The 27,526-nt window shown below is 44.5% G+C and overlaps 2 protein-coding genes across 5 annotated transcripts; one reads left to right on the top strand and one right to left on the bottom strand.

Annotated features, from left to right (window-relative positions):
• On the top strand, positions 1 to 6,900 carry LOC115398984 (zinc finger protein 883). Of its 4 annotated transcripts, none has more exons than XM_030106071.1 (3): positions 1 to 196; positions 3,349 to 5,124; positions 5,243 to 6,900. In XM_030106071.1, exons 2-3 carry the CDS (start codon positions 3,473 to 3,475, stop codon positions 5,316 to 5,318), a joined length of 1,728 nt encoding a protein of 575 aa, XP_029961931.1. In that variant the 5' UTR covers positions 1 to 196; positions 3,349 to 3,472; the 3' UTR covers positions 5,319 to 6,900. The 4 variants fall into 4 exon arrangements, with proteins under 4 accessions (XP_029961931.1, XP_029961934.1, XP_029961933.1 ...); XM_030106074.1 differs by lacking the exon at positions 1 to 196 and adding an exon at positions 840 to 862; XM_030106073.1 differs by lacking the exon at positions 1 to 196 and adding an exon at positions 1,669 to 1,819.
• A 988-nt stretch (positions 6,901 to 7,888) lies between these two features.
• stox1 (storkhead box 1) lies at positions 7,889 to 26,204 on the bottom strand. The gene is made up of 4 exons (XM_030107290.1): positions 25,825 to 26,204; positions 11,865 to 12,017; positions 8,915 to 11,597; positions 7,889 to 8,310 (listed from the first exon to the last, which is right to left on the bottom strand). The coding sequence occupies exons 1-4, from the start codon at positions 26,153 to 26,155 to the stop codon at positions 8,157 to 8,159; spliced, it is 3,321 nt and encodes a 1,106-aa protein (XP_029963150.1). The 5' UTR covers positions 26,156 to 26,204; the 3' UTR covers positions 7,889 to 8,156.
• Positions 26,205 to 27,526: the final 1,322 nt, after the last annotated feature.

Below are 27,526 nucleotides of genomic sequence, written 5' to 3'. Positions count from 1 at the left end.
GCGCGAGCTGCACACACACCACACACACACGCGCACGCACACTCACGCACACAGAGCAGGGAGAGAAACACACTCAGACTCACGCTCAGGAGCAGTTTGCCGAGGCTCACTACAGCTTTGCAAATCTCTCGTCATTACGGAGATCTCCCTCTTTTCTCTCGTCTCTTCAGCTTTCACACAGTAAAAGGACAATAAGGTGGGTGTGTGCGTTTACAAGTGATGTTCCATCTCCTCTGTGTCTCTGTCCACACACAGGCTCAGCTCGGGATAATGGCACATATTGTAGTGTGTGGTCTGCGTGCGGATTGTGTATGTGGCGTCTCCCCAACTTTGTGATGGAAAAATACAGGCCTGACTCCCTCTGCTCGTAACATTATGTCCAGCTGGAGGAGCAGATGATCACAGCAGTGCTGTAAGGGGCGAGTAACGCACTATTTTGGGAGACGTGCTGTCAATTTGGTGTGTGTTGGTGTATCTTTGTCCCTGCATGCAGAGGCAGCTTTAACGTGGTCGGATGGGGTGTTTTCGACAAAGCTTCCGCTCCGCTGTTGGAACAGCCAAACTGTAGACGGGGAGGCTTTTAGCTGCGCTAGCAAACTGGATTAGCTCGCTTGTTAGCTTGGCCGTCGTGGCTATGTAGCCTGCAGGACTGGGTAGCTGCTAACGGCAGCAGCAAGGCCGCCATGGAGGCGGTGAGTGCGGTTTGGTGCTGCCGCAGTAGAGGAGGGCTTCAGGGCTGTAGCCAAGAGCCTCCTGCTCCTCCCAGGTAGCACAGTAAACGGCCGGTTGGCAAATAGTATGCCCAGTTGTTACATTTCACACAGCACATGTCGTTTGATTAGTCTTCCAGGGGTGTACTTATGTAAGTAAAAGCCGTCATTTCCCGGGCTTTCACGATTAGCCATCTTTGTTTCAGCTAGCCAACTCCCGGATGCTGAAGTTAGACTCGCATTGGTTTCCAAGCTACAGCTGTTGAGGGAAAAACTTCAAAAAAATTCAGATTTACTGTCAAAAGTTTAAAATTCTAACCCGGAGGCTGCTTTAAACGCAGCGCTACCCGATCATTGTGTAGAAGGGTGCCATTTGTTGCACAACATTAGTTGTAGTTGCATTTGGGATGTTACTCTACCACTCTTATCACGTAAATTACACCCGAAAAACAACATACTTTAGAAGACAATTATATTTTAGGACACCTCGATCTGCAGATGGAAATGCAGAAATTTGACATGTTGGTGTTGTTAACACAGTGTTTACCCAATCCTACCCAGGTGCCACTAAGTTTACACTTGTCACATGTAGATCAAAGCTGTCCAGTAGAAAGTTTAACATTGAAGCAGCTTAATGATGTGGAACTTTTGGGGAAAGTAGGAAAATGCGTGGCTTGATATCGTTGTAAAAGCTGCGAACATTTCCCCTAACTTTCCCCTCAGCCGCCCCACCAATCTGAGACAGACTTCAGTTGCGGTGTGGTTCTTAGCTCGCTAACTTGACGTTAGCCCCCAATATCGCCTGATGCGTTGGCGACAATTAACATTTGAACTTGTTTTTTGTTGTCCCCTCACTTATATACACACACCCGGCCGTGCATAAATCGGCTCGTTCCAATATTCCGTTTTAAGTGTGTTTGGAATGGCGGAAGCTCTGGTAGCTGACGTTAGCTTGCGGCAGCCATCTTAGGCGACATGTAGTGTTGGCTAGCTGGAAGTGCTGGTGTGGCACAACAAGATGGCCTGTTAATGCTCGCACAGGGAGAATTTCCGCGTCGATCGTGTACATAAATTACGCGAATTTACTCGATCCCAACACTGATCTTCGTGTAAGTATTCGGTGAGTTTTGAAGTTCTCAAAACGATTCCGGACTCGTTGGTGTTTACCGTGAAGCTAGTTAGCGGGCTAAATCGCGAACGCATTAGCGGCTAACACAATGCTGTTTTCTCGTTAACCAGTCCCCCATCGACCGTAGCCAGCTAACTAGCGGCTACGGAGGCTATTTGTAGCCGTTATCAGCAGCTAGCAGCTGGCGATGGGGTGTTTAAAGACAAAACATGGCTTATTAAATGTCCCACTTTGTTTAGATGTTGGTTTTGACAATCCGGAGTGTTGCTGCGTCAGTCGGAGAGCCGTGTAGGCCTCCTGGGCCGAGGCTGAGGGATTAAGTGAAGAATAGAGGGCTCGATCATGTAGAGGTCCACTTTGATTTCACCAATACTGTTAGCTTATGCGCTGAAGCTCGTCGTGGCTAGCACATCCAACACTTAGCCTGCTAAGTAATGCTACAAATACTTCTTGGACGAAATAGTCACTCCCAGTTTTGTGTAAAATGATTTAAACTTTCTGGCGTGGATCACAGTTCGTCACCATTATACTTCTCCATCAACCTCAATCTTTTTTTCAGGCACAATTTGGCAAAAAAAAATATTAGGGCTGTGGATGTACAGTAGAGTAATTGACAGTTTTTCATTCTAACCATAAATCATGTCTTTGTTCAGCTGATCAGTTGTTGACCTAATACACCATCAGCTCAGTGCATTATTCACCTTTCTCGTGGGAAAACCACTCTCTCGGGAAGGTTATATTTCCAACTTACTCTTAAAGTTAAAATTTCAATAAATGATTGTGTGAATCAAGATGAAACCTTTACTATGTGTATTTAGAAACACTGGGTCTGATTTAGTATTAGGAGTAGCCTTCATCGCCATTCATTAGACCATAAATAGACATCTCCTGGGTGTTTAATACAGTTGTTTACCAGTAACTAGTTACACACTCCAGCAGCAGAGCAGCCCTGTGAGAGCTTGTCTTCCTCAGGGAGGCTCTTTGGAGTTTAGTGTCCTGCTCAAGGACACGTCCACATTTGTAGGTTTGTAAGGGAGTCATCAGTCTAAAAATGTTCTGAAAACATGTTTGATTTGTTTTTATGTTATATCTTCTTGTAAACAAGCACACAAAAATACAGCTGTCAGGTTATTTAGTTATATAATTATATATAGTCACACTGAAATTATATGTGCAATTCTATAAACATTGGCAATGTGCTGCTCCGTTTAGTCACATGCAGGTAGGCATTCAAGAGCTGTGAGTCAACATACAAATAGTTTTCATTCATTTATTCAGTTTTTTTTTTCTTTTTGTTTGAGACAACATTTTTTTTCCTCCTGGCTTTGTAATTTTAACAAGATCTGATAAGTACCTGAGTTGAAATGCTGCTCTGTCACTGACCATTCTATTAGCTTTTTTTTCCCTAAAGTAACATTAGGCCAGACAGTTAAGTTGAACACAGCATTGAAATTAAAATGGTTTTGTAGATATTCATCTTTTTTTATTCTTAATCTTTATTGTTTTCAGGTCTGCTTGCTGACAAGAGCACCAGCGAGCTGCCGCGCAAAAACAACGCTCCAAATTACCCGATTCTTCTTTGAGGTTCTCGTCCGGCAAGAAAACGGAGGTCGTAGGGCTGGAGTGTGTTCTCATGGCGGAGTCAGAGACTGAATGTGACACACCCGGCCTTGACACACTTGGGTCGGAGTGTGTCATAGCCCACAGCCATGTCGACCTACACTATGGAGCAGAAACTGAGATCATGACGGAGGAGAAGCGCGGACTTGAGCTGGAGATCCACGGCTCAGACTTAAAGATCCAGGGGCTGGGGACGGACCTCGGGGCTGTGGCCTGCGTGGACGCCATTGTAGCAGAGACGGACCACGATTACATTAAAGTGGAACACGGTGACATGCACTGTTTCACAGCGGCAGAGATCAAGACCACGGGGACCGAGACGCTGCTGGGAGAGGTGCTGCTCAAGACGGAGAGCGAGCATGTGGTGAAGGTGGAGTCCGACCATGGCGGGGAGTTGACCGTCGAGTCTGAGAACGGCGTGATCATCCACGAGGCCCACGGCCTGCAGTGCAACGAGTGCGGGGAGATCTTTGGCAGCATAGCCGATCTTCACCAACACTTTGAGATCCACAAGGACCTCAACCCGTACATCTGCGTGCACTGTGGCGAGAGCTTCGCCGTCGAGGCCAGCCTCAAGCAGCACATGAAGATTCACATGAAAGAGAAGCCCTACGTCCCCCCGGGAGTCGAGATCATGGGCAAAGATGTCATTGATGCCTTCAGCCTTAAATCCCATCAGATGATTCATTTGCCGGACAAGCCCCACAGATGCTCGGAGTGTGGCAAGAGCTTTGCGGCCGCCATCACTCTGAGAGAACACATGAAGATGCATTCAGAGGACAAGCCCTACAAGTGCACTCAGTGCAGGAAGAGCTTTGTGCGCAGGAGGCATCTGAAAAAGCACCAGGAAGTCCACGCCCGAGAGAAGCCGTATACCTGTGGCCAGTGCGGCAAAGGCTTCGCCACGACCTCGAACCTGAAGCAGCACCAGAAGACCCACGCCGCGGCCGTGCTCGGAGAGAAACCCCACCAGTGTACGCAGTGCGGCAAGTGTTTTGCCGCCGCCGCCACTCTGAGGGAGCACCAGAGGATCCATTCTGGCGAGAAGCCATACAAGTGCAACATGTGCAGGAAGAGCTTTGTCCGTAAGCGCCACCTTAAGAAGCACCAGCAGGTCCACGCCGGAGGAAAGCCCTACACCTGCAGACATTGCAACAAGGGCTTCAACCACTCCTCTTCGCTCTCCCGCCACCACAAGACCCACCTGCAGAACCCCGTGTTTTCTCCACCTCAGCCTGGGAAAACTTTGACGTTTGGCACTCCCCCGAAGCAGCGAGTGCACCAGCAGGGAGACAAGCCGTACATGTGCCACCACTGCGAGAAGGGCTTCAATCATTCCTCCTCCCTGTCGCGGCACCAAAGAGTCCACTCGGAGGGCAAGAGCTACACCTGCGGTCACTGCGGCAAGAGATTCAATCACTCCTCCTCGCTCGCCAGGCATCAGAGGATTCACCTGGAGAACAAGCAGCCGCCGCAGACGCCAGAGCCACAGCCCCCCCAGCCGCAGGAGTACACCACCATCCCCTCGCCGAAGGTGTTCCCCAACAACGCCTTCCCCAAACAGCGCATCCTGTCCGTTGAGAAACCCTACAGGTGCAACCAGTGTGGAAAAGGCTTTAACCATTCATCGTCCCTCTCCAGACATCATAGGATTCACGTAGATCAGTGAGCGCCCTCTCCCCACACACACACGCACGCACACACACACACACATACATAGGCGATCACATTGCAAGTGCACACATCCCTGCTAACCAAGCCCCTGTTTTTCTTCCACCAATAGTCCCCACGCCAACATCGCCACAACACAGGAGACATCAAGCCAGCTTCTGCAGACAAGTGGTCAGGTCAGCACATGACTGTTTTGAAGCGGAGGAGCCGAAACGGACAGAAACACACCCGTCTTTGAAAGGAAACTCTGCTCGGCCTGAAGAGACTGTGCAGCCTGTAATTGAGAGCTGAACCCAGGGCTTTGTGCTTCAGTTTAGAGCGCGTGTAATAACGGAGTGTGAAGGAGTCATTTCACGTGCTTCAGGACTTCTTTTCAACACTTTCAAAGGAAAAAAAAACTGATTGGAGTGATATATGATGACATTGTCACGGGAGGGGGGAGAGGATTTCAGGTGGGCTCACATGCTTTTCAGCTGCAACCTTATTCAACGCTACCAACACAATTGGTGAACTAGAACATTCTCAGTTTGAATAGTTATTTCTTTTTCACCCAAATAACCATATGTGAAGAAAATATAAAAAAAAAACAATGTAAATACTGATTTTCTTTTATATATATATGTATAGGTGACTAGTGTGCTGTTCCAAAAGATGACATTTTTGATAGTAAGATCCACTTTGTCTCCGCCTTGTTTTTCCTTTGACTTTGATTTAAGTTTTGGAGATGAAATCTGTTGCAGACATTCTCATGCAGCTTGTTATTGAAATTGGGCTCCCGTAGACATGAGCCGTCTTGTATATTTATGAGGCTGTTTTTTTTTTGTATGTCTACGTTGGGTTTAGCACTGTTGCATAGACTGTACAGAGAGCAATACTGGCTGACACCCCGAGTCTCCAATGACATGCAATTTAGCCATAAAAACTGCAAACTAGAGAATAAAAATCTGTTGGGTAGCATCTGACATAAACTGTGTCCTAATTATTTGCAGCGTGGTTTTTCCAGCCCAAATGTACATGAAATGCAACTTCACACTTTAATCCTTTGTCTAAATCAAACACTGGGTGCAGAGTACGTAAGGAACTACTGTTCCTGTTGACGCTGTCGCAATTTGCTTTAAAAAAAAAAAACGAAGACCGAAGTTGTTTATTCTTAAAAACTACATGAGGAGGATCCTCACTTTTACCAGATCTTTCGGATACCTGACAGACGATGCTCGACTTACTGTTCCGTGTAAAATATCTTTTACAAACTGATGTATTTTTTTAGACATGGCTTGGGTTCTATGAAAGGGAATGAGAGAGAAACAGCTTTTATGAGAGTGAACATTTGGGTGAGCAATATTTTCTTTTTATTTGGATAACAATTGTGCTTCAATCTGTAGCATAGGTTACTTCCTTGTGTTAGATAGGTGCCTTATTGCATGCTATGTAGAAATGTATGCCGAGCTGTTATTTGAGGAAAAAAAAAAAAAGTTAGGGGTTTTCAGGAGTCTTTTGTTCTTATTCATACTAACTTACCCGACATTTTAATTTGTTGTCACTGATACCCTTTATTTTGTTTTTTTATTTTCATGTATATTACCATGTGTTTACACTGTTACGACCATATTGTCTATTTGTTTTTCCCCTTCACTTTTGTCAATGGCCTCAATGTTGAGGGAAAAAAATGTAAAAGATCCATATAGACTTCTCTTAAGGGCAAATCCTGTAACACCTCTTCCCAGTTTCTGAGTGGCACATATATGGACAAATAAAGGTTGTTGACTCTCATCTGGTGTACAGTCAATGGATCATTAAGATTATCTTGAATATTAAAGGTTTGTGAAGTTAGCTCCAAGTGAAGATTTGAGCGTGATCAAACTTTAAACTAAGTGTACTACCGAGGTTTGTCCACACGGTGTCACTCTTTTACTCTTGAATGTTGTGAATCTTTCTCAGCAGGACCTGCAGCTGAAACGCTTTAGTCTCAAACTGTGTCACCCTGCAGGAGGAAGAGCTGCCCCTGTTTTTAAAGTGTAATTGAATCTGTGGGTGAAGCTCCTGGGAGCCGCCAGCGACCTGGGTTATAGAACAAACACTTCATCTCCCACACTTGCGCAACCTACTCTGGCTTACATTCCTTCACAGTTGGTCGACTTCATTCAAGCTTAGGATCCAGCTGTTTTGGAGACGAGGGGTCATCGGCCCTCTGGGTACGGAGAGATGCTCTGGTTCGCATAGGTGAGGGAAAACACTTGAACTAAGAGGTGGAGATCAATTTTTTTTCCCCCAGTATCCCCACGTGTGTATTAAGTTGAATGGGTAGAAACTGCTGCCTCGGGGTGAGTTTGTGAACGTCTCTGTGTAACCTGTCCGTGGTTGGATCGAGGGATGTCGAGGATGGGTCGATCACTGTGCAAATCCACAACATTAAGACTGATTTCAACTGTAATGAAAAGGAGCACTCAAACTGTGATTCATTTGTGCTTTCACTGAAATCAGGGATATTCTCACCATGAGGCAAGATTCCTGAACTGTGACCCTAAACCTCGAAATTATAAATTATATGTCCTTGTGGGTAGATTTTACTAAACTACTAGTGCTACTGTTGCTAGGACTACATTTAACTTGATGGTAAAAAGGAGAAGAAAGTTCTTGATTAATTGACAAAGTTTTATTGTGGTATCTGCTACATGAGAACAAAAAAAACGAGATGTTATTCCTGTTGTGAACATTTTATCCCTGTGAGGTTTGCAAAAACAGACACCTGTACATTTTGATCATATAAAATTTTTCAAACATTTAACACAGTAATAGTCTATGAATGGATAAAATGTGGTATATTCATTTTGAAATGATTTTGTAAAAGAAAAATATACATATTGTACATCTGTACATAGACGCTGCAGTCAGTATTAGAACGATAATTAAAAGATACACAGTGTGAACTGACATCTTTGTGATTTGCAGAGACTGTAACAGTTGAAGATTTAAGCACCTGGTTTCAGCTTCTCCATGCTGATCTGTGTGGAAAGATAAAACAATATTTATACATTCATGACGGGCGTGAGCTGCAGCAGTGAACTCTGTGGGCGAATGGCGCTGCTCTTAGAATGCAGTTTCTCCAAGTTCTGTAAAAATCCTCTTCTCTTCAGGCCTTCGAGAATGACGGTGTTGCTGGAGGCCAGGCTCACTCGGGTCCTGTCGGGGCGAAATGCATCACATGAGTTAACATCTTTCTACCTCCAGATCGGGGCACACAGTGAGTTCAGTGTCAGAGACCAAGTCTTTTCTTCCTCTTTGATTATAAGCATTTAAGTGTTGCACAGCAATTACATACAATTATCAGTAATGACTGCCTTCTGTCCAAACACTGGGCACTGCCATTGGTCACAAAATGTTTATTCAGCTTTATTGCAATTTACTTTAAATGATAAAGAAGGGGGAAAAAGCCAACATGGGAGTAAGGCCAACTGCAAACACATAACCTTGAGGTTAACTAACGTCGGTGCTGTGTTTATTTTGACCAAAGCCCCTCCAGACATGTAAAGGGGACACAGTCAGGCATGGGCTCACACAGGTCCAGATAAAGCACGAGGTGTGAAAACTGGTAAAAAGTGATTTTGGGCGCAAAGGTGAGGAAGCTTTATCTGTGCAAGCTGTCGGTCCAGCAGGTCATGTGATACATGGAACTGATGAAGCCTTGTTGGTCAGAGGAGCAAAATATTCAGAAGTATGTTTTGATTTCAGAAGGCCTCAAAGCGAGCCAATATGAAATAGAAAACATTAAACATTAATTACTCACCGTGGAGAATCTATCCCACTGTCTCCTGTGATGCTCTGGTTCTCTCCCAGTTCCACCGACTCCCCAGCCTCTGCTCCTCTGGTGGCACTGGGCATACTTAAAACGGCCCTGTGGGTCTGTGGAACGGCCTTTTCATCAAACCCATCCTCTTGAACGACTTCCACCTCGGCTGCCCAGCGAGCAGACTCGCCATCGCCCTCGTCAGCTGACTTGCGGACGGTTTCAGTGTCGGACTCCACCTCACTGGTCTGACAGTAATCGAAGATGCTGCTGTCTGCAGCTTCACACATGTCCGAGGAGTCCAAATCAAGATTTCCCTCAAGATGCCTTTCTTCCTTAATGGATGCACCTTGTCTTGGGCTTGTTTCAAACTGGCTGTTTGTTGATTTAGTCGTCTGATGGTGATGATGGACTTTCCAGCTTTTGTCTTCTGACTTCATGGAGCTGAGGGACATTTCTCTCTGGGTTGGAGGGGGAATTCGATTGTTCACTGTGTTGGTCGCTAAATCTTCAATTAAGGTGACTTGTGGTTGGTTAAAGCCTGACTTGTAATAGTGACTAAGAGGTCCCTGAAATTGCAGATCTGATTGATGGTTCTGGTAATCCAGCTGGTGGCCGAGATATTCCGGAGAACCTGTTCGATAGTCAATTGGGGCATCAATAATCTCGTCATTGAGACACAAGGAGCTGCAGACATCGTCATCCTCTTGCTCAGCCGCTCTCTGATAAAACCTGTAGTCATCCTCTGTAAAGCCGTCAGCGTCTGTTATCAAAGGAGTGCTGTCGGACATCAGTTCCATCATTTCTCCCTGGCTCATGCCATCCTGTACTCTGTTATTGATGGGTGCAGTTTTTACCTCCTGCTGCTCCTGCGTGGTTACTGCTCCATAGAGCCCATCAGGCCTCTGACTGTCATCCCTTTGAGTGTTGGAGAGCCTGAGAGAATGTTTCCGCTGTAAAGACGGTTTGGACCGGGGCAGATTTGGTTCATGTGACTGGTTCATGACAGACTCATAGAGATTGGTAGGGAGAACTGTATTAGCATTGGAGTACTGCTGCATGTTGGCACGATCGTCGGTTATATTCTGACTGCCGTGGTGTGGCACATTGTTGTACTTCTGCACATCCTCAAAAGGCCTGTCTCGCTCCCAGCTCTCCCTGCCATTTCCCCCTCTCTGGTGTCGGACTTTGTCGTCTATCCGGAGCGTACTGCTCTGAGGGTAGGCTGAGCTGTAATCCAGAGGCAGCTCTCTGTTGGGCTTTACATCTGGTTGAAGAAGCCCATCGACGGCAAAGTCCCTCTCGTGGGTGTAGTCATAGCCATTCCCACACGGTGGAAACTTCACAGCGCTCTCTCCGTCTGTTACGACCGTTTTGGCCCGATGTGGGTCCCATGACTTGGAGCGGTGAGTCGACCGTTCCTTCTTGCTCAGTCCAAGAGGCTTATCCTCTTTCCCCTCTTGTCTCCTAAGTTCTCTGGTGGTGGGACTTGTGATCTCAGCTTCTTTGACTGGATGGATCTGGAAAGGGTTTTCAATGCGTTTCTTATAAAGAGATTTTTCCTCAACAGCTTCAACTTCTTTTACTCGATCTGGTTCATCAACAGGGGTATCCACCTTGAGCCGAGTCGGGATCAAATCCTCCCCGTCAAGATGAGCGTCTACACATACTGGGCCCTTGCTCTTCATTCCCTCCTTCTCTCTTTCTCTCTGCTTCTCTCTGGATGAGTGTGCCTTCCTTTTGCTGCGAGAGGCCTTCTGAGCTGATCTTTTCCCTCCTCCCGCTTTGGACGAATGATGATGCCTTGGTTTTGAATATGCGAGTAACTCGGTAGACATTCCCTTGTCAACTCCCTTATCATCTTTATTCAGAACAATGTCCAACACTTTGTCCGTTGTTCTCTCTTTTCTCTCCTCTAACTTCTTCATAAGGACCGTGTGTCGTGTCAGGTTGTCTACGGTCAGTTCAGGGTTGATGCGTTTGATTATAGCATGCTCAAGGTCGCGGGGTAAGTTGTTCAAGTCGTCTTCGTCTCTTACTGGCCACTCCTCTGGGGGAAACTGGCCGGAAAATGTTGCATATTCCTTCTTCGGTTTTTCCTTTTTGACTCCATTCCTCCTGAACAAATTGAGACCAAACTTTCTTCCTGGTTTGTCTTTTTCCTTCCGACCCGTGGCATTAGTGGTGCCGGTAGTTTTACTGATCTCACTTGCCTGACAGTCTGCGGCAGTGGAGGTGGACTGATGCTGAAATGTGGGTTTGTGGTCTGATGGTCGTGGCCACTTCAGGCTCTTTCCTGTGCATTCACTTACAGAAACGGAGAGAGAGTGCTGGTCTGGGACGGTGGAGGGAGGGACGGTGGTGGCGACAGTAGTGGAAGCGATGTTGGTGGACATTTGGAGAGGACCGAAGCAGCTGCAGGACATGCAGTGGGCAACTGGGACTGTCTGATTGGCCTCAACACAGACATCGTTGCTCAGTAGGTAGGTGATTGGAGGAGGCAAAGGCGGGTCGTCTGCTGAACCGGAGGTCCACCAGCTCTTTTCTCGGACCATGTTGTTGGTGATGAAATAGGTCTGAGGCGTAACGATGAAGTACCCTTCGCCCGTGTGGTAAATCTTGCGCTCTTTGATCAAAGTCCCAAGAGCGTTGTAGAGGATGTCCTGAGTTGGGATAGTTATCCCTGAAAAGACAGAAAAAGTAGAGAGTGAAATATATAACGCACTATTTCACTGAAGCTGTTATATTCAGGCCAGGAAATAGTCTGACTGAATCAAGGCAGCTGTTTTGCTCCTTTTCCAGGTATTTATGCTTTCAGCAAATAAAAGGACAGATGACGTCTGAGTGCTATCCATCTCCCTGTCAAACTTTCAACCAAAAGCAAGCATGTTTGCAAACATTTCAAGCTATTTCTCTAACAAGCAAGCAGAAGCAATGTGTTTTGGATTACCTGGATGGGCTTTGCTCATGTAATTGATAAGTGCTTCCTGGTTGACAGTGATTTGAGATGAATTCATATCTGAGATGACCGAGCACAACACCTCTGCCAAGGGGATGAACTGGGACTGAGGGACGGGAGACATCTGCACCGGAGACAGGTCACCTGAAAAACCAAAGTGGAAAAAAAAAAATTGGGTTAGACAGGTTGGCCAGTGGGAGGAGGTATAAACACACCTGGGACAGAGAGGTCGCTCTCTTGACTGAAGTTGGCAGTGAAAACAAGTCAAAGTACTGCAGTTGACATTCCTGTGCTAACCACCCTTTAAATCATGACCGTGGTGGTCTATTTATGTGAGTTATATGAACCATGCCGGACTGCTTTTGAAACTGCATCGGTACTGGGACAGACCACAGAATTCCATTACCCCCACAGAAATGACCACAGGTCTGCCTGCTGGGCAGATCGCATATCCTGGCCCCCCTCATATCACACAGCCCTGCATGTCTGAGGGCTTTGCTTAGATAAACACATTTCTAAAAGTGGAAGAGAATGAGGAAAAAAAGGTCAGAAACACTCGTGGAAATAAGTATCTGTAGAATAATATGAAACTCATTCTGTGTCTATACACTCCACATCGTCATTGCACTGCTGACTGACCGTCCTACACATGCAAACAAACTGAGAGAGGCCATTACACAGGAGCCGCAGAGCCTTCAGATCATAAAACTACGCTGCCTTTAAAGCCCACAGGCATTTATGAAAGCATTTCTTTTCACTATCAGAAATAAACAGCATGAGTTTCACTCAAGAAGGAAACCTAATGGAAGCAACATGCTTTGGTTATATTCCTTCAGGCAAATGGGAATGTTTTTGCGCTGGGAAAAGGGCAACGCAAGATGAGAGTTAAGATTATAGCATCATGAAGACATAACGTCCAAGCCTACTGACTGAGCTTCTTGAAAGAATAAACACAAAAAGCACTTAGTCACACAAAAGTCTCAGATTGCGTCAGTGTGTTATTAGGGTACAACTGCAAGTGGATTAATCAAATAGAGTCACTTTTACCTCTATGGTGAAACTACAACAGAGTAACAGCTGGCATCTATCTTTAAGTCTACATTTCTAGATGATATTTATTTATCTATTTATTACATCGGAGGGATGTTTTGGTCAATAGAGAGGATGTAGCAATAAAATGAACATATTTTTTTATCTGTGGTTTGAAAATTCAATGTTCATTTTTTATGTGAATACTGGAAACAGATGTCCATCTCCATACATTCCTGACTTGTTCTCACAGATTTTGTATTTCATGACTGTCTCGATATACAGTAATATACAGACAACCCTCATACTGGCTTTTATTGCTATTCACTTCAAGAAAAATCACTTTCACTTGGTGTCTATTCGTACTTTACACCACTTGATCCAAGTCACCATGCAGCCTTTCACTTATAGTAACGTGCAGTTTGTATCTTATTTAGTTTAGAGATACTCCGACCTAATCCCGCCTAATAAACGCTAGAGACGAGTTCACAGTGGTAACCTTAACCACGAGACTGGCAAATTGGTTTAGTTAATGAGCAACATAACATCAGAGTCCTAATTAGAAGTTTAGCTATAAAACATAATCGCTCACAAAATGCAACGTGGATTTAAACTTTGGAGTAAAACTGCCACACACACACACTTAATCAAACACAGCTACAGCTTGTTCTTATTGACATAAACCTTTTTCTTTGCAGGATTTCAAATTCCCAGTCAAATTTTACGGCATGGCTTTGTGCATGAATGTGTGAGTTCAGACTTGTGTTGAACATGTGTCACCCTGTGAGCGATTCTCCCTCCAGCCCCGGGACGTTCAGTGAAAACACTGCCAAACACAGACTTGATGTAAACTAAACATTTACAACCCTCACACTTGAACCACTTATGTCCAGAGCGGGTAAAATAAACAACTAATCACATACCTGCCACGGTCAAGCATGACAGAACACACATGTACGCCGTGCACAGGCCGAGCGATACGGTTGTGGTTGATAAGAAGCATGTAAAATCAGACAGGCTTGTTTGAGACACCTCAATTTTTCACATTGGTAGACATAAAATATTCTATATTCTTAAATGTCATCTGTTCTACATCAACGCATACTGTATGTAAACTTACACAGCAGTTTTCTGCAAGATACTTAAATTGACTAATACCAGTCAGTTGAAAGTGACAGTTCTTTTTACTAGCGACTGTAAACTGAAAATAAGTTTCTTAAAATTGGTCTAATGGGGATAATCCCACATTTATTCAAGGGTTGTAAAGTTAATCGCAGGTTCTTTATGAGTGTAATTAATACGTTCAGCAGCGGTAATGTGTTATTTACAATGCTTAATAAACACTGCAAATATTTAGCATTGCAGTTAAACTGAAAATATTATCAGTGAAGAATATATCAGTCAGAATTGTCTGTCCACTGAGCTCCAACACGTTCAGAAGTTTCCCAGACAGAAGTCCTTTTTTTTGTAAAACTGGTCCTAAAAGATTGTTTCAGAAGGAGAAGAAGCTTGCTTTCTTTTCAAGACATTAAGCTGACTAACTCCCAGAACGGATATCTCAATAATGGCCGCCCCGGGCAGTGAATTAGTGCTGCTGACTTAGCTTTTCATTGTTCTTTGCTTCTCGTAGGAATGTTTTATGGCCTGTCCACATAGCAACTACTCAGAAACATGGCAGTCACAATGCCATGGTGGATGTGATGGGGTCAGAGGGGCAGAGAGCAAATCATTAATGTCTTCGTCACAGAGGTAATTTGTTGGATGGTTGGCTCTGTCCTGGTCGATGGGAGGAATATCCGGTCAGACACCTGCTAACGTGATCTGTCCTCTTCAGGAGCTGCAAAACACAAGTACCGTATATTCAGACACATTTAACACATGCCACTCTCGAATGGCAGCGCTGACGAACAAACACCAACATCGTAGGTGTGGACAGGACAAAAAGCACCTGAAGCTGTTATGTGTGAGAAAAAGTCGATTTTATAGAAGAATGGGGCCAAATAAGGATCAGCGTTTATTGAGTTTAACATTAGCAGGCGTGACCGTCAGGGAAGTTCACTGCTGTAACCATCTTCTCTCCAGGGAGATCGGACCTCTGTGTTCTTGTAATCTTAGCCCGAGCCGTCGACATTACACCCTTTGTCATAAGCAGCACGAATGCCGGCTGGGTGCCATGGCAACGGAACTCCGTGCCACAAAGACATGAGGTGGAAAACAGCAGCTCGCAATTCAAACTTGTGTCACCACAAGTTAAAGAGAGCAGGAGATCAGCCATGTGTGTGAATACTATTGATTAATGTTGTTTAAATCATATAAAGTAATGGCAAAAAGTGTCAGAGATGCAAAGAATTCAGGAATATTTGTTGGGCAGCTGAGTACGAGGGGAGGTAGAGTGTAGCATGTGAAAGACCTGTGGCAGACAGGTGATCTGTCCACTTTATTTCTTGCCTTTCACCAAATGTTAGCTGGAATAGGCTCCATTTTCCTCAAGCTAAAAGTTGGGCAGTTATACAAACTTTCTATTTACACTGTTCCATTATCCAAAACCTGACATTTATATCTGTGTCATGAATCTTCACGCTCAGTAAGGGTCGGGACTATTTTAGTTATTCTATAAGTTACCGATCCACTTCTATCATATTGCATGCGAACAACTCCAGGAATTCCATTATTCAGTCACGGACTGAGGGGTCAGGACCCTCCTCCACCCCCAGCATTCTGCTCCCACCAAGACCCTAGAATGGAGGCCTCTCCCTTGCAAAAAGTGAGTTAACTCACCCCCTTTCCTCTAGCTCAGATCTGTCACACCATACCAACATCTCTAAACCAAATAGATCTTACCGCTGTTTTATAAACTCTACTCATCAGTGCTGGCACTCGTCTCCATCCTGCCTTCACGCTCTCCTCTAACTGTTTTATAACCCGTCCATTATTCTTTATGGTTGACACCAGGTACGTGAACTCATCCATCTTTATTGCCTCTCCTTACAGCCACTCCTTCCCTCCTGACTCCCTTTCATTCACACACACATTCTGTCTTGTCTCTACCGAGCTTCATTCATCTTCAAGACATCCTGGAAGCATCTGTGTTTGAGGGAGTTTGGCGTGTGATGAGAGGTGAGCGGAGTGAGAGAGCCAGAACTGGAGAGCGAGCTGGGAGTTGGCAGCTTGGCGGCCGTGTTGCTTTGTCCCGGTGTGGTTATGGTAGTAACCCTCTGTTTGCTTCAAATGCCAGATGTGGATCTGCGACACAGTAAACTTTACACACATCACTCGCATCAGCTAAATAAAAAGCCCAATCTGATTAGGCAGTACAATAATAATGGAAAATATTAACCTGTGACCGACAGTCACGGGCATAAACATGCAACTGAAACCTCAGTGAATGATCAGTCCTCTGATTTGGATTAGAAGTCCTTGGACTACAAAGACCATTGTGTTTTTTTTTTAAATAGCAAGCCGGATCTTTTATTTTAATAATATAGACTATAAGTGACTTTCTTCCCATTTCATAAAGAACCCATGTGAGAATCAAATGATGCCTGGAGGATAAAACTGTTCCCACTGCAGCCATGATTGACAGAAATCCTCTCTGCTCTGTCTGTGACGAGATCCTTCTGGCTGCGCTGATCAACACCACATGTATTCACATGGCTGTTTGCAGGCTACAGAGCCGCCTGAGTCCCATTTCAAATATCACTGCATTAGCTTCAGTCCCTGGGACGAAAGCGTCCATGCACACCGTAGACACGCTGTAAGCATTAATGCAGAATATAGCTCAGGTTTTGATTTAGCTGAATGAAGAGAAGGTGCAAACATTCTAATCAAATCTGTTTTAAATTTTAAAGATATTTAAAGATAAGTTTATAACAAGCACAACTCCCCAATGATCCTCATTTCTCTGAAACTGTAATCACCTCTTGATGAGAGGAAACGTGGAAGAACTTATTCTAGTCTAAACTGGAACACAGTGAGGAAACAGAGGCGCTCTTTAAAATGCTGATTAGAACACTGACTTTAAACCGCGACCCAGCCGAGGTTCAGAGTGAAACATCTTAACAATCTGCAGACTTCAGGTGAACTCTCTGACCTCTCCTCTGGTGCCTGCACTGGAGGGATATTTCAGGCCACCAGCAGAAGAGGCAGAAGTGGCAGAAGCATGCAATGACGTAGAAAGAACAAGTACAGGCTTTGACAGTAGAAGTTACCCACGAGGAGGACATTTCTAACAGTTCCTGAAGTTTATTACGACAACTTCAAAAAGCATCTTATGAGTAGTTCATCACCATTGGTGTACGATTTGGGGAATGACCATTTAAACCAGCAGTAAAATACTTCTATATTAAAATAAAACAATAAAGATAAAATAAAATAAAAGAAAATGGAAACATATAGACATTTATGTTAAAAAAGGAAAAATTGTGACATATAGTAAAACACAACATAAAAATAATTTAAAATATATATATATAGACTGAAGTCACCTGCAAATACCTGCAAATACTACTTAACTTCACAAGAAAGTATTCAAATGTCGTTGCTTCCACAGTGTATTGTATGGCTTGACTCTAAAGAAGAAAGTTACCTGTTTGCTCAGTAGTTTTATGACTGCAATTCTACACTCTCAAATTCCCATTGCTTTCAGCTTCAATGTGCTTTGTACTTTTATGCTGTTGCCACATGCTGGCTGAAGAGGAGACGCGAGCACGGAACAATGAACCTGCTAAAACCTCAGCATGCTGGGGAAAGCGTTTAGCTCGATGGACTTCAGAGCACTGAGACTTGTTGAAGCTTTTCATAGTTTAATTTATTTAAGACAAATCAGAATTTTCGAACAAGTGATTACTCATCTACAAACTAAAGCAAATGAAAACACATGACTTTACTCTTGACCTTTCACCATCATACTTCTTCCAAATAAATTTAGCTCCTTCTTCTTCTTCTTTTTTTTCTTTTCTTTTTGGGCAAAAAATCTCTTCCTCCATGGCCAGGCTGGAGACACACTTTATCTTATCTCGTCCTGCTATCATCTAATCTGCCAAGCCCCAGTAAGCAAACAGGCTAATCTTCTTTCCCCCTAATCAGGAACACACTGCCTAGCATTCCACATGAATCCGAGGCCGGCCCAAACTGCAAAGTCCCCCCCTCCCCGTCTCCCCGAGACCGAGACCTTGCAAAGAGCACGCTTGAGTGAGTCTGCAGACGAAGTTAAGTCGCTGGTGAGACAATGTCAAACGTTCATACAGTCAGATTTAAGGTAATGGGAAGAGATGCCAGCTGTAATTTATGTTTTAACTCCCCCTCGCGTCTCAGACCACTTCCCTTTGTTTTGGGTATTTTCAACCAGCAGGGATCTGTGACTCCACCTTCCTCTTCCTATGTGTGTGTGTGTGTGCGTGCGTGTGTGTGTGTGTCTGCATCACACATTTTAGGGGTGCTTTACGAGTTTGTCTTTCACTCCCTACAGGACACACAAACGTGGGCGTTGCTGTGAAAAGGCTCAATAAACCGAGTGAAAAGATGCCTTCAGAGAGCAATCACAGCTCAAATATCCCAGCAACAAAACCTTTTCCCAGTCCGACAGCGCAGACCTCGACTGCACTCAAAGCACACACAAAAACATCTAAATGTTTCCTGTAAATAACAGCTGTTGTACTCAAGACGACTTTGTGATTGCTGAACATGCAAATTATTCAGTCAACCTTGTCCGACTTTGATATGATCGGCTGAAATGTAAAGGCTAAAATACCGTCCTTTTTTTTTCAGCTTTCCCAGCAACAAAAGCAGGAATTCGGTCCAAACTTTAAGCGTCAGGTGAATGTTCAATCCGACCCCACTGGCGGTTCAGGATCTCAGACTGCAGGTGTTTAAATATTAAGCGAGGCGCTGAGCTGGGAGTAGATAAAAAATACGCTAAATTAGGGTTATGTTGTGGATTGTTGGTGGATTAACACAGCAACGTTGACTTTTTTATCAGGAAAGCCCGAAAGTTAACAGCTGAGGAATAGATCGGACAAAAAGTAAAAAAAAAAAAAAAAAGAAAAAAAAAGTCACCATGATGAACAAGTTTTATGAGCTAAACTTCTGAGGCATGTGCGTTTTTTGTTGACGTTTGTCACCATGGAGACCTTCGCCGTGGCAGCGACCTGCCACATTTAATACAAAGCCAAAGAAAAAGCAGAAACAGCAGCACAGGGGCGGTATGGGTATCTATTTTCTAGTCTGGTTTTGCCAAAGAGCCCCCTGACATTTAATGTATGTTTTCAACAAAGCAATAACGTTCTGTGACTCAGCTTCACAGTCTGACATTCAGCAAGTTTAAACCCTCTGCACTCACACAGATCTTGGTTGCAAGTCCCTGGTGCTGCAATGCCTTTAAAATAATGCTTTTACCATCTGATTCACAACAGGAACAGTTTGCAAAGCAATTCAGCTCATAAAAACACCTGGAACGCAACTAGTGAGCAATCAATCTGTCCTGAAGTACTAAATACACCTGACCAGATGTGAAACAGAGGAACAACAACAACATAAGGGACGACACGACCGTATTTTGCAGTGAAAACGCCCAAAGTCCACATTATGATGCAAGCTTAAGAACAACTATACATTATTCTACCAGACGTCACTCGACCCTCCTCAGAGTTAATGGGCAACACCCAAAGAGATCTGCTTCTCATCTGTGTTCACGAGCGTGGACATTAATCCGCAGTCAGAGCCAGAGTCATTTCTGTGCCACAGCGCCTTCCCTTTGTTCTTTCATCGCCGTGTTCGTGTTTTAGCATTTCTGGTAAGATCCCTGCATTATCCATCTTCTGAGTAACTAGATCGGCTCAGCTTGACTCCAGCCCAGACCTGATGTGTTTAACATTTCAGTCACAGATTGGTGCCGAGCCTCTGAGGCGAACAGTGGAGTTACAGTAAAGACAAAAAGAAAAAGATTACATGCTAACAAACCTTGACTTTCCGTCCTTTGGGAAAATACCCAGGCGTGACAACTTTGGAAAGCTTAGATTCAAAACTGGACTCAGAATTATTGGTTGTGAGGGATTGAAAAATAAATACTTGAAATTCAAAGTTTTCCTTGTAGAAAAGCTTTTCAGTGAAATGAAAAAGGCTGGACAGTCAAAATAACGTCCAAACTAACACCGAGTCATGCTGTAACTGCTTCTCCTCCAGGATCTGATGAAAAGATAAAATCTTATTAAGATTAAAGGCCCAGTGAGTCCACATCTGTTTTGGTCCAGACAAGAAAAACAGACAAATCTTTATCCAGATGTCTTCTGAACAGACTGATTAGCTTCCTTCTCTACGTAAATGGACTTCATCAATGAGGAATGCAAGAGCAGGACTGCAGATTGTAGGTCCTGCTGTAACATACACACTTTGTTTTAATTGCACATGATCACATGAGGTACGGTACCGATACAGAATACTATATACCAAACATTTACATTTCTTACTTCATATGTTCTCACTGTAGAGCTCATACATTTGGCTGTGCCTCAAAATACCATCTGAGTCACTGATCTATGATGAAGTGTCTGTTGAAAAAAGACTAACTCAAAACGGCTCAGTTTGGTGATCTCTCACCAGCAGCTGATTCTTTCATGGCTCAGACTCAGGGGTTTCTTTCAGAACTCCAGAGTGACAAAGAATAAAAACTGTTTTTCTTGTGTGAATAAAGCCTCATTCACAGGCCCTGCCTTATTCATTATTGGAGTATCGTTATCAGCACTTGCATTAATGCTTTTTCGCCATATCAGTGATGATGACGTTGAATGATGTGTGAAATGTCCCTCTGTTCCTCTCAAAGCGCAGCTCCGATAAGGTCAGAGACGCAGACATCCTGACACCGAGCCACCAAAGCCTTATGAACGCCCAGTCTGCCAGGGTTTCCAGCAGGTCCAAAACCATTAATCAAGAGTGATAGCAGTTATTGGTAGCAGATGCAACCCATTTCCTCCTGTTTAACTAAGCTCAAGGTGCAGCAGAGTCCTGTATTTATTACCCCTATATTTAGAGCTGAGCTCCCAACCAGTATCGACCATATGATCTATGGCTTTTAATTCCCTACAACCACTCCGCGTGCGGCTCTGCCGTGGCTCTATTTTCACTCCTGAATAAGAATAATACACTTTGTTATTGAAGAATCAGTGTTAGCATACCATTTCATTTATCAATGGTCAATGAAGTAAAAGAAAACATCCTGTCGGGGAACCGGAGAGTCATAGTAATACCGCTTTTAATGCAATACCGTCTGATTTCTGTGTCAGCCCATTTGTCTGAGTCCTCTGAAGATAAGTGCCGCGTGGGAATGAAGCCCGAACGGCTGCTGACAGCGCGTCTCAGCTGAGGGATGAGGCAGAACCTCCTCCACTGTTGCTGTTGGCCCCGGTCCACGCCGGCGCTACGGGTGAAATCAGCGTTTGGGTCGGTACGCCCGATTCCTGCCGGGGGTGAGCTTCCTGCTCTACGGGAACAGATACGTCTGACAAACGACTTGCTGAGAGGCTTGCACGCACAACGCGCACGATCGTTCACACATGTGGAGGGTCACGACAGAGAACGGAGGTCGGGGTTTCACGAGATCTGGACTGTACTTTTTCTTAAGAGCCGAGGGAATGGTGAGAAAAACACAGAGCAAAAGATTACAGCAGTGATACAGCGGATCAATTATCGTATTCCAATTTGAAGAACAATTTGAAACCTTGAGTGCCACATAAATCTCCCAGGCTCCTTTTCATTCCATTACTTTAAATCCCACCCCAACCGTTTATTTATAGATATAAATTAAGTTACGTCTAACTTTGATCCATCAAACACCAAAGTCAGACACAACAATATTCACACTGCTAGGCAAGTACAAAACCGTGTACGGTTTCACTTGAATAGGTTTTCTTGTGTTTTTCTGCACACAGAACCGATGTCGTGATGCGGAGCTTGAAAAACAGCACCACATATTTTGCCTGACAGCCTAAATGCCATACCATTAGTCTCAAGGAAACCACACTTCAATTAACCTATAATTCATGTGGGGACCTCATACAACAATAATCTCACACAAATATCCCCCTGGGAGCACTGCTCCTCTTGTTTGTGTCTTTTATTAGAAATTAAAGGGGGGGAAAAATCTCTCTTCAGTAATGTTGTCAGTAAAAAAAACCTGGATATGAAGCCGTACTGCAGACAGTAAAATAATAGATTATGAAAACTTTGAATATAAATATTGCTTTAAGGACAACTGAAAAAAGGGGTTATAAACGGTCACTACGTTCATACAAGTTTAGTTACTTTGAGACTAAAACTGTTGAGCCAGCTGTAACGAAGCTGCTGTGAGAACGATAAAAGCCTGACGAGTGCCCCGCATCTGCAGCCATGTTTAAATCCCAAACTCTGTTTCTATCAGAAATGCCTTTGTGTTGAGGAGCTCTGCCTTCTAACCCTTCCAACTAAATAACGCACTAAAAGTAAACAGTAAAAATGGAAACTCGCTTTGAATAAATACTCGACTCACTACGAGCGCAAACATAACCAAAGCTGCCTTAAGACCAGAATCCGCTGTAAACAGAAGCAGAACCACCCAGGAGGGAGGAACACCTGGATACTGTATTGATGCGTTGTTCACCGTTTGCCCTTTAAAAGTGGTGTTCTGGAGCTAATTGATCTGAAGGTGGCTTGTTAGTAGGAAGGTTATGACCTCTGACCTGTGCTGCTTAGTTAGGACAGGGTGGGCCTTTTCAACCGGGCGAGGCCCCGCGAGGGGGTGTCATGGTTAATAAGCCAACATCTGGAAGAGTTACGGCCATTAGTGGAGCGCTTGGAGACTTTGACAAAACACCCTCCTGAAAGGAGACACCCCTTTGTGTGAAAACACAAGACTTTCAAGTTAAAAGGTAAAGAGCAGAAGTGAGACTCGCCGGGCTGCGGGCTCAGGAAATGATCTCAAGAGTAAATGAAGCATCTCAGGAATGCTTCGCCACCTCACGGTATGGCGAGGTAAATGAAACATAGCATTTATAACAGAAAGTCGGCTTGGAAAGGTCAACACAGCCGTGCCCCGCCGCTCGGAGAGCGCAGTGACCGCAGGGCAGCTTTCTATGAAAGTGAGGACGAGGACACTTCACGGAGGCTGAGGGCCACGGGACACCTCATTACACCGGTAGCTGTCCACACATAAATGTTTCAGCTCAAGGATCCACGCTCATGCCGCTGCAGAGGCTGCGGGGCCTCTAAATAATGCAGCGACGGCGAGCAGTCATTACGAAGAGTCCAGTTTCAAGGCGAGAGCCGGAGAGGCTCAGTGGAAAGAACCTAAACTACAGACGGACTGAGCAGCTCATTGTAAAGACCGAAAAACATACTCCGTAATGACGACGTCAAAATGCTTGGATATGAGTCTGCAGGTCAAACCAGCTGCGGTCTCTTCATCTCTGTTTAAAGGTTTCTAAAAAACAAAAAGTCGTAGCATAACAGCTCCCTCATAAAGAGTCGTGGTTTTGACAGAACTCAGAATTTTTCTGATTGTGTAAATCAATTGTAAGAAGGCCAAAAACACAGCATGTTGATCATCACTGGATTAGTTTAGTAAACTGGGACTAAGCATGGCTGAATGATAGCAGCAGATTCTGCGTGTGATTGTGTACCATGTAGGTATTGGGCTTTGGTGTTTTTTTAGCTGTTATTTTCTGTGTATTTGGCAAAAAACAAACAAACAAGAGATGGAAATCAGCTCTGCTCTGGTGGCTGGCCAATGAAATTACTTGGTGGAGGGACTCTCTGATGAAAACAACTTAGATGAAGAAATAATTTCATGGTGAAAGAAGAAGAAGAAGAAGAAGAAGAAACAGCGTGCGGACATTCATTGCTCAGGACCGGTGGGGCCCAATCTCACAGTGATAACAGCTGAGTCTGTTCGTAGTAACGCCTCGCCCCGTCTGTTTGTCGCCCTTCCTCTTCAACTCTCCCCACCGCCTTCATTTCAGAGGAAGCCCAGACGAGAGTGACACAGATCAGTCTGTCTAACCTCAGGCTGACAACCGATAACCAGACAAAACCAATGAAGAGTGTTCTGTTAGGGAATCTATTGCACATCTCTCTTCAGTATTGGACACTGGTAACCCATTTTAACACATCTGATTAGTATGATTTGAGTCTCCTCTTCATTAGCTCTCCTACTTTCTTTTAAGAAATCTCCTCACGGCGGTAAAGTTACGGCTCAACCTTGTACTGACCTGTGAAAGGAAATAGAGCTGTTTGAAATTCACTGTAGCCTATAACTCATACAATTTCTGTTTTCAAGCTGACATATTTATACCAGGACAATGTCAAGGCCTTGAGTCCATGTCTGATATTAATCTAGGAGTCTGACTTCCACAGTCCCTCACTGGCCATGAAACAGGGGGGGGGTGGGGGGGCATTAATCCTGGGGAACAGAGAAGGGCCTGGAGTCTGCAGGCAGCCGCTCGGTGATTCACTGCTGACCGATTCTCAGCGAGAAAGGCAGTAAAGCAGCCTCTGACAGCACGCCAGCACTGATTTCCATACAAATTGCTGCGGTGTGAGGTGAAGGATTTGTAAAGGAGGGGACGTAAGCGACGTGTCCACACACACACACACACACACACACACACACACACACACACACACACACACACACACAGGGCGTGTTTGCTTACAAGCCGCTGGTGTGAAGCTCAAACATAAAGAGGGGGACTGTGGAGAAACTGACGCCTCCGGACCGGCGCTGTGCATCATAATAACCTCGGCATCACCTCTGGCCCATATGGTATTTGTTTGTGTGCTGCAAGGAAGCTTATTGCCAGGAACTGTCTCACAGCAGGACGGCGTGTCCGCCTCTTCCCTCACCACCCCCCCTCTCCGTCAATCCACGCCCTCCCGGGGTCTCCCTCTGTGTGGTCTCTTCCTCCTCTCCACATTCCTCCGTTTACTTGTCCGTACACCGCGCGGTCTGGGAGATCTGACGGGCCGGCGCGGAGTCAAAGCAGGTAGACGGCGGCGAGGCGCACATCCAGACAAAACACGGCGCTGGAAAGACAGACTGTCAAACAGAGGCGAGGCGGCCGCACCAAACACAAACCCCGAGTCCATGTGTGTGTTGTTTGGACTCGGAACAACCAAAGAAAAGAACCTGATGCTGCAAGATTTGCAAAACATGCCATTTAGACCAATGTTTCCCAGAACTTTTTCAGTCTTTTTAGATCTTTTTTTTTTTTTTTTTTTAATTGTGGCACTGAAAATCAGTTTTCACTACATCTGAAGCCCATGCAAAATTTACTTTAAGTGTCTATGCACTCAAACATTTACAGTCCATGACATCATGCTGAGGAAAGCTAAACAAAAGCTATCCATTCTCATTGTTTCGGGGCTGCTTTACATCAGTCAGAGAAGGAGAGCAATTACATGTGATTACATGGAACTTTGTTAACGTCAGATTGGTCATATTCGATTACAAAGAGACAGTCCTATACAAAGACGATTAAAGTAAATGTGGCTTTTACAGTGATGACAACGGGTTTAAACTAGTGAAGATATTCATTTTCTAGTTTTATTCACAACAAAATCTGCTCTGCTGACTAATTCCTGCAGTTTTTCAAGGACGTTCTGCAGAAATGAAAATTCTGCCAAGTATGTATATGTGGAAGAATAGAGATATAGCCTGTTGTTGAGCCTTTACTGTATGACCAAGTTTGATGCATGTGTGGTAAAATCCAAGAAATGTTTTCAAACCTGACAACAGGAAGGGAACGTCACACTCAAATAAAAAATACACAGTACTCTGTAGTTCCTTACCACTGATTTGATGTTCTGTGATCAGATCTGAACCCTGTCACATGCAAACTCTGTGGTTTCTGTGTTGCATCAATTACACTCGATCCTGATGATATTTATGGCTACATACCGACAGCCTTGATGATAAATCCTTTGGGTGAGCGCAGAGCTCTGCGCATCCACGCTTCCCTCAGCACCTCCAGGTTGTTCGCGTTCCCATGAATGAAGAGCACCAAGTTTTCCATCCATCCCTGGAAGTACACTTCAGCCACGGCCTTCACCAGCCTCCGGTTCCAGAAACTGCGCAGATTTTGCGCCTTGAAGTCCGCAAAAACCTCCTGACCGCTCGTGGCGTTCGCGTTGAACTTCCCCCCGCAGGCGCGCAAACTCTCGTCGTCCGGGCCGAAGACCACCGCGAGCGAGGCGGCGGAGAGCTGCACGAGCCGCTGCGGGTGAGACATGTCCGCGAGCTGCTCTTACCGGCTCCGGGCGGGACGGCTCATGCTCGGCGGGACGGTGCACTTGTTAAAAAAAAAAAAAAAAAAAAAAGAAAAAAGACGGAGACTGACATCTAAAGACGCGCTCATCCAGGTGCGCGTCTGGAGCGAACCGGAGCGCGCGGGACGTCCAGAGGCTTTCTACACACTGGAGGGGAAACGAGAGGAGGAGGAGGAGGAGAAGGAGGAGGAGGAGGAGGAGGAGGAGGCGGCGGGGACACACAGGTGGACCTCCCACTGACTGCTCGTGTCATGTGAGCTTTCTGTTCACTCATTAAATCACAATAACTCGACGAGATGCGCTCCAGACTGTGGAGGAGTCACTTCACTGTCTGCGCGTGAAATCCTACAAGGAGGTTAAAGTTCAGCTGTGTTCCTGACTTCATGATGCTTCACTCGTCATCACTTCAGGAATAAGCTTTTAATTAGCTTTTTAATAGCTTTTTAAAGCTTTTACAACATGAGATGTGAATAAATATTTGGCGTATTTTTATTATAATTACACACAATACTATTCAAAGTGATTAGTCACTCTTTGTTCGAAAAAGATTTAAAAAAAGAGTACATTGAAATTGGGAAAAAGAGCTAAAACCACAAAAAAACGGGGGAAAATTGTAGAATAGTTTAAAAAAATCCTGAAATGTCTACACCTTCTAAAAGAAGAAAATGAAATATGTTTGAAAAAAGCACGAAAACTGCTTAAAAGGAGATAAAATTATTAAAACAGCTAAAATTTCAAAGTTTGTCAACAAAAAAGTTAGAAAAGAGGGGTAAAACTGTTAAAATCAGATACAAAACTAAGTTAAATGTTCACTGTTCTGAACTGCAGTTAAAATGTCGTAAATGTATCATAAGATAAAGTTTTTGTATGTGCATCAAAACTATATACGGAACTTCATGAGCTGCATTAGCCTGATTTTGAAGGTTAAATATGTTCCGTGGCTCCAGACCAACTTGACTTGGCGGAAAGTCACAAAAATGGCTTTTTTGGTCATAAATGTTTGCAGACCCCTGCCTCACACAATACAGGTGAGAAGAAGAAACACCAAGACCTCCTGAAGCATCTTCCCTACGCTGAATTTTATCCTCCCTTGACATCATATCTGTACTTGAGATGCTGCTGTTCTGCCATACATTTGTATTTCTTTCATGTATAATTTGTTTATTTCCAACCTCATGACGAGTTCCTGCCACTCATTCATCATAAACCAATGTTGGCAGAACCCATAGTCTGTGTGGTGAACAGCGTTCTCATGAGATAAAGGAGTTTCCATGGTTTATATTATCACAACAGAGAGTCGACTTACTGCGTTTCACAACAAAGACTTAGCGAGA

Source organism: Salarias fasciatus, chromosome 13 (genome assembly GCF_902148845.1).
Source record: "Salarias fasciatus chromosome 13, fSalaFa1.1, whole genome shotgun sequence".
Classification (NCBI taxonomy): Eukaryota; Metazoa; Chordata; class Actinopteri; order Blenniiformes; family Blenniidae; genus Salarias; species Salarias fasciatus.
The sequence above is the reverse complement of the archived record's forward strand: the minus strand, read 5'-3'. Positions and strand labels throughout refer to the sequence as shown.

What these genes read in the sequence shown, in the direction of transcription:
- stox1 (XM_030107290.1), bottom strand. Translation starts at nt 26,155, where the DNA reads ATGTCTCACCCGCAGCGGCTCGTGCAGCTCTCCGCCGCCTCGCTCGCG. An exon ending in ATTTATCATCAAGGCTGTCG is followed by an intron (nt 12,018 to 25,824) that starts GTATGTAGCCAT and finishes TTGGTTTTTCAG; the next exon opens with GTGACCTGTCTCCGGTGCAG. An exon ending in AGTGGGATAGATTCTCCACG is followed by an intron (nt 8,311 to 8,914) that starts GTGAGTAATTAA and finishes TCGCCCCGACAG; the next exon opens with GACCCGAGTGAGCCTGGCCT.
- LOC115398984 (XM_030106071.1), top strand. Translation starts at nt 3,473, where the DNA reads ATGGCGGAGTCAGAGACTGAATGTGACACACCCGGCCTTGACACACTT. An exon ending in CATAGGATTCACGTAGATCA is followed by an intron (nt 5,125 to 5,242) that starts GTGAGCGCCCTC and finishes TTCCACCAATAG; the next exon opens with TCCCCACGCCAACATCGCCA.